Source organism: Pelophylax lessonae (assembly GCF_965119305.1).
Source record: "Pelophylax lessonae genome assembly, chromosome: 12".
Taxonomy (NCBI): Eukaryota; Metazoa; Chordata; class Amphibia; order Anura; family Ranidae; genus Pelophylax; species Pelophylax lessonae.
Genome location: NC_138779.1, coordinates 119311279 through 119318734, shown reverse-complemented (window position 1 = coordinate 119318734; position 7456 = coordinate 119311279). Strand labels below are relative to the sequence as shown.

General features: G+C 41.0%; 1 protein-coding gene across 1 annotated transcript; it reads left to right on the top strand.

Moving 5' to 3' along the window:
- Positions 1–432: 432 nt before the first annotated feature.
- Positions 433–5344, top strand: LOC309568810 (uncharacterized protein C19orf85 homolog; the record flags this gene model as incomplete). Its single annotated transcript, XM_082274598.1, has 2 exons — positions 433–632; positions 4396–5344. The coding sequence occupies 2 exons, from the start codon at positions 433–435 to the stop codon at positions 5342–5344; spliced, it is 1149 nt and encodes a 382-aa protein (XP_082130724.1).
- Positions 5345–7456: the final 2112 nt, after the last annotated feature.

The following is a 7456-nucleotide window of genomic DNA, read 5'->3' as shown; positions in this document are numbered from 1 at the left end:
AGTAGGCTAGAAACAATTGAAATACAATGTTGAATATATGATTTTACATTTTGACCATAGATACACTTTTACAAGGCTAGTAATAAATTGGTTATAGTGAGTACCATTTTTGATTTGCTTGCTGGAAAAAAAAAAAACGAATGCAGCCACCACCTCAAAAGATTGGTAAGCTGCAATATATGCATTTTTGATCTTGCGGTTGGAAAACACTTTTTATTTAAATTGTATATTAACCAAAGCTTGTTTTTATTTTGGGCAGAATGTGGAGGTTTTAATTTGTTAATGGTTTAAATCTCTGTCCATGTGCATGAAGTCATACCTTTGCATTAAAAAGTATCTATGCATCTAACTGATTATAAAAAAGGTTACATTACTACATATATATATTTTTCTTTTTTTTTTTGCAGCTTCATTATCAAGAACTTTATCAATATGCATCACAGAAGTGCACAGCTTGCACTCAACCTTTACCCATACCCTGAACTTGGGTACTACGAAGGTGGCCGCGATCTTTTTACATTCGTGACAGTGGCTTCTTCCCATATTATGCGCACGTTACAGAGACCAAAAAAGAGCCGGCCCACTAAAAGGAAAGTAAATCACCGCCGATTCCTTCAAAACCAGATATGCAGGTCAGTACTAATACTGTAACAATATTTGTTATTTTTTGTTAACCGTACCAATCTTTATTGGTGGTACTTTTGGCAAACAGACATTATATATTCCAGCATTTAAAGTAACTGTAAAGGTTGTCATTTAAAAAAATAAAAAACAAACATGTTATACTTACCTGCTCTGTGCAATGCTTTTGCACAGAGCAGCCTCAATCTTCTTCTTTTTGGCATCCTCCTCCTCACTACTGAGTGCCCCCAATAGCAAGCCTCTTTCTATGGGGGCATCCAAGCAGGCTAGCTCCCAGGCTGCCCTCCTGTGAATGGACATTGTCCATTCACACACAGAGCACGGCTCGGTCCCGTCCCCCGCTCTCTCCTCATTAGCTCACTGGCTGTGATTGACAGCAACAGGAGCCAATGGCTCCCACTGCTACGTGAGCCTTTGATAAGAGAGAGACCTGGCATAGCCACTGCTCTCATGCACATCACTGAATTGAGATGGAGCTCGGGTAAGTATAAGGGGGGCTGGGGGGGGAGCTACACCTAGAAGGTTATTTACCTTAATGAATAGAATGTATTAGGGTTACAAAAACCTCTGCCTTTAGAACCGGCTTCCCAAAACAGCAGTGAATCACCCACAGATATTAGGAAAGAGAGAGTGCGACCAAACATATTTAAAGCGGAGTTCCACCCATTTTTAATAGGTTGGAATACATAGCTGTATGTAATCCCCTTTAAAACGGCTTTTACCAATGGAAACTTTTTTTTTTTTTTTTTGTGCTAGTAAGTACCTTAATTTCGGTATTATTGCTCCTCTCCTCACTTCCTGGTCCGATCGGCGATGACGTCATTCGGCGATCCGCAGTGTCTGCTGGGATGTATTCAATTCCAGAAATCTCGGAGTAGCTGTATCTGTACTGAGCCGTGCCTGCCCCGCCTCCGCCCCGCCTCCTCTCATTGAGATGCATTGTATGAATGTATTGAGGCTGTTCTCTGCCCCGCCTCCTCTCATTGATTTGTAAGAGGAGGCGGGGCGGAGGCGGGGCAGAGAACAACCTTAATACATTCATACAATGCAACTCAATTAGAGGAGGCGAGGCGGAGGCGGGGCGGAGGCGGGGCAGGCACGGCTCAGTACAGATACAGCTCCTGCGAGATTTCTGGAATAGAATACATCCCAGCAGACACTGCGGATCGCCGAATGACGTCATCGCCGATCGGACCAGGAAGTGAGGAGAGGAGGAATAAAGCCGAAATTAAGGTATTTACTAGCAAAAAAAAAAAAAAAAAAGTTTCCATTGGTAAAAGCCATTTTAAAGGGGATTACATAGATCTAAAGTTCCAAAAATGGGTGGAACTCCACTTTAATATCTCCACCAACCTCTCCAAGCTCCCTGAAGTATGCGTTGGTGACAGAACCTTTCTTGGTGTGGCAGAAGCTTACTTGGTTCCAGATGCAAAATCCAAAGTAGGTGTAACCATGTACACTTTGGCTTATGTTGCTGCTGAGGTTGGCACAGTTGAGAGTCTTTTTGATGATATCATAGCTGAAGATGGCATTATTGTTTCTTCTTATGGCATATGCCATCCAAGGCCTCCGTCCTTACAGCAGGATCCAGAAAAGGATGAAGAACTTGACAGATATTTACAAACAGGACTAATATATTAAATATATTATGACAACCACATATCCTCTTGGCTCGGCCCCTCCCCCCGCTTTCTCCTCATTAGCTCACTGGCTGTGATTGACAGCAGCAGGAGCCAATGGCTCCCACTGCCGTGTGAGACCTGGAAGAGCCACTGCTCCCATGCACATCGCTGGATCGAGATGGGGCTCAGGTAAATATATGGGGGGCTAGGGGGGAGCTACACCTAAAAAGTTTTTTACCGTATTGCATAGATAGATTGCATTATTTGCAGCTACAAAAACGACCAGGTGTGTTTTTGCAGCAGGCGTTTTTTTGGGCATTTTTTGGGGATCTTTGGAGGCAGGCAAAAGATCTGAACTTCTGTATAGGGGTATATATACACACACGCTTATATGTATTTATACACATACACACATATAGGTGTTATAGCAGAGAAGCCATATGGGTGTTAATTATTTCATTAGCGCAAGCATAGGTTTTTGCTACTTTATACATACATGTGTGTGTGTATATATACCCCTACACAGAAGTTCTGATGTTATGCCTGCCTCCAAAGACGCCAAAAAAATGCCCAAAAAAACGCCAGCGCCAAAAAAAAAACGCCCAGGTGTGTTGTTGCAGGCGTTTTGTTTGGGCATTTTTTGGGGTCTTTGGAGGCAGGCAAAACATCTGAACTTCTGTATAGGGGTATATATGCACACACGCCTATATGTATTTATACACATACACACATATAGGTGTTATAGCAGAGAAGCCATATGGGTGTTAATTATTTCATTAGCGCAAACATAGGTTTCTGTTATTTTCACACCTATATATGTGTATGTGTATATATACATACATGTGTGTGTGTATATACAGAAGTTCAGATGTCATGCCTGACTCCAAACATGTCCTCAAAAAAGCCCTATAAACGCCTGCAGCAAAAAGCAGGGTGACAGGGGCGAAGCCATATCCCTGTTCTATAAGTGTCCTAAGAGAAACAATCTTTTCTCTATAGTGGTCACTCTGACATGGAAGGGTTTTGTCACCCTGCCATAGCAGTCAAAGTCAGTTAACCCTACATTACACTACGGTCCCCTTACACTTAACACTTTCCCTACAGAAACTAGATTATTAAATCTAACTATAGTGGAAAATAGTACCCTAACTACAGTAGATATCCCTTTCCTCACACTAATAATTGCTAAATGACACTTTGAAGCAGAAGTAACAGAACTGCTTCCACTCTCTTCCACGTCCCTGTATTACAATGCTAGGAATTTGGCGGGGGCTATCTTATATACTGGGGAGCGTATTCATTAATGATTGGCCTCTGGACCCCCTAGTCACTCCAATCACATTCCTAGAATTCTCCTGCCCCCTCAATTGGCTTTTACTGATGGTTCTGGTCCAATCACGGCTTTTAAAGCCCATTTCCTGTCCCATTGCATTTTGGTCGGTTCTGGTTGCCGAATTCCGAACTTTTTCAGCAAAAAGTTCGGAATTCACCCGAACCTCAAACAGCCAATGTTCGGGTCGAACCGATGGTCGACCCGAACCGTTCGATCATCCCTAGTAGCATGTAGTAGTTTCTGTAGAAATATTATGCACCTGAAAGCAACACTGTGCAATCATTTGAAACTGATTGCTAATACCCGTTGTTATATAGCTAACTCAGTATGAATCCATATGTTACATATGAGTTGAGGTTGAATAAAGACAATAGTCCATCCAGTTCAACCTGTGTAGGTGTGTGTGGCCGTAATCATCTCTCATACCCCATGTTCCATTTGTTTATTGGCCATTTGGTACTCCAAGACATTAGTTTAGGACTATGGGGGCGATTACATTTATTTGCTATTGAGAGATTTAACTGCTTGTTGAAAGTTATCTCCTTAGCATCAAATTCATTTAAGTGTGCTGCAAATTAGATATTTGTCATCTCCTGGCAGAAAAAAACCTTTTTTAGCCTAAAATGTAAATAAAGTAAGGGTTTCCTACAATTAATAATCTTGCCAATTATAAACAAAGCACTTTTGACAAAAAAAGTCATGGAACATCAAGATTTTTAAAAAGTAAAAGTATAAGCTGAATATTTTAAAAAAAAATCTTTCTATTATTTTTTCTCTCTGTACTAATTATCTCTACAGGAAATACGCCATCATAGAAGCTGCCACACATCAACTTGCATCTTCAATTTTCTCACAGGAAGCAGCAGTAGAAACATCAACAAATAAAAATATGGATTCTAGGACTTCCCAAAACAGCAGTGAATCACCCACAGATATACGGAAAGAAAGAGTGCTACCAAACATATTAAATATCTCCACCAACCTCTCCAAGCTCCCTGAAGTATGCCTTGGTGACAGCACCTTTCTTGGTGTGGCCGAAGCCTACTTGGTTCCAGATGCAAAATCCAAAGTAGGTGTAACCATGGACACTTTGGCTTATGTTGCTGATGAGGTTGGCACAGTTGAGAGTCTTTTTGATGACATCATAGCTGATGATGACATTATTGCTTCTTCTTATGGCATATGTCATCCAAGGCCTCCGTCCTTACAGCAGGATCCAGAACAGGATGAAGAACTTGACAGATATTTACAAACCGGATTAATATATTATGACAACCACATAGCCTCTTGGCTTCCAGAGTCTTTTAGTAGAGCTGTCCATCAGTTACCTTTGCTTCAAAGGACGCCCAGTACTATAGAGTACAAAGATGGAAGTGCACATGGTTACTTGTTGGACAGGTTGAGTGATGTACAGACGGGGCTCCATGACATTAATATATTGGACAACAGTGAAGTATGTTTTGATAGCAGCCAAGGATATCAGAATGATTACCAATATGGTCAAGATTGGTTTCCAGATGAGCCAGACCAGTCAGACCTGCAAACAAAGCAAGGAACAAACAAATGGATTACCTCACCAGAAAGCCTCATTTTAAGTAAAATTCTGGAACCAAATAGGAGACAACACAATGAAAATAAAGTTGTAGACTCAGATGAATTGTGTGCAGGAGCAATGGAGCACAATAGTTACCAGGCACTTTGCTTATGTCCTCAGGAAAATGAAAATTGTATGTGTAGTTTGTGGTGAGGTAAATGCATTATCTTGTATTTTAGGTATATTTCTAATATTTAAAGAGGGAATAAGTAAAAGCTAAATTTATTTCACATTGATATATTTTCATGGAAAAAATGCTGAACTGTAATATTTAATAATCTTACTTTATATTAATTTCCTATTACCTCATGCACAGCGGTAGAGGATTCAATTCAGAATCACATCAGGGAGCCCGTGTTCATTGCGCAAAAAGAGAGAAGACAAGTTGAAGAAATGTGTAACTTTTTAAAGGAGACCCAAGATCAAGAAGTGAAGATTTAAAGGGAACATTTATAGCAGAAATGTTAATTGTTTCTAAGCAGTTTCCTCAAAATGTAACTTTTTTTTTAAATTTCTCCTAAAAAATAGCAGTGCATTTTCTGTGCCTTGATTCTCATAACTGTATATCTGCAGTGTTGGATCATTTAAGGCACTGTGCCTCTGACTGCTAAAATGTAATTTGGCAATGCCACAATTGTGCTGCTCACTGTTCTTGTTGCTAGAGAAGATTGTAGCTGGAGACCTGCAAAGAAGCATGTCCCTTTTCTGACTTCATTCTTTGGATTTGTGCTTTTTGAACCTCTACTACAGCTGCTTGATTACTCTTCATCAGATCTCCAGTAATAGGGGAGGAGGCTCTGACATGTTAAATCAAAACCCTGCTCCAGCCCTGACACTGAAGCACATGGGTTGATTTGCTAAAGGAAAATAAGCTTTTTCCATTTGCAAGGGAGTTTTCCCCAGAGCTTAGTGAATGTAGTAAAATTTCACTTTGCAAAGAATACCCAATCATGTGCAAGGAAAATGTAAAAAAAAAAAAATAATAATAATTTTTGATTGGATGATGAAAGTCAACAGCGCTTCATCTTATTTGCTATGCTTTAGAGAAAAAGCTCTTGCAAAGTGAAAAGCCTATTTGCCTTTATTAATTCAATCCTATGGTATTGAACATGGCATGGCATGATATTGATATTATTAATGACGGGTTCTTTTTATTCTGCTTGTATTTTTTTGGAGTAAACAATACCCCATCACTGGTATAAGTAATAATAATAATAATAATAATAAGTAATAGTGCTCCATCAATGGCATCAGTGGAAGGAATAGTGCCCCAATATTGGTGTTAGTGGGAGGAACAGTGACTATCATTGGTGTCAGTGGAAGGAATAGTGCCCTCCCATTGGTATCAATGGGAGGAATAGTGCCCCGTCATTGGTATCAGTGAAAGGTATAGTGCCCCATCATTGGTGTCAGTGGGAGGAATAGTGCTAAATCATTGGTGGCAGTGGGAGAATTAGTACCTCACCATTGATGCCAGTGGGAGGAATAGTACCCCATCATTGGTGTCAGTGGTAATAGTATTGGTGAGTTGGTGAGGCAGGAAGTATGCCCCACTGTTGCTGACAGTGAGTGAAATAATGCCCCAAGGGCCAGATAAAAGCAAGCAAAGGGCCACATCCAGCCCCCGGCGTTGCATTTTGGATACCACTGCTTTAAACTAAAGTATTTACATAGCAAAAAGGGTTTGATAAAATTGCTGCTTCAAATTATGGAATGCATTTAGGTAGGGATATGGATTTCTTACCTAAATTGGTTCTGCAGCCCCCCCATGGAAAAATGAAAAGTCAGCAGCTACACATACTGTAGTTGCTGACTTTTAATATCAGGACATTAGGATTAGGATATTAGGATTGTCCTGAGAATCCAGCAATGTCGACACCCCAGCCAATTTTTCTATTGTCTCTCGGGTGCTGCCACTGCCATAGCCTATAAGGGAAAACGGCAGTGAAGCCTTCAGCTTCACAGCCGATCCCCTACTGTGCATGCGCAAATCATGTTGCTCTTTCTGAATGGCCCGGCCGTGGGGAAGGAGGAGGGGGGCCGAACTTCTGACGGACCTCGCTGCAGAGAAGTCTGATGGAAGTGGGGACCGATAACTGTCAAAAACAGGTACTCGATCCCCCCTCCCCCCAAAATGTGCCAAATGTGGCACTGAAGGGGGGGGGGGGGAGACAGATAAGCAGAGCTTCCACTTTTGGGTGGAACTTCATTTTAAAGCTTAATTTTTGTTTAAAAAAGTTAGGCCTGGTTCACGCTAGTGCAATT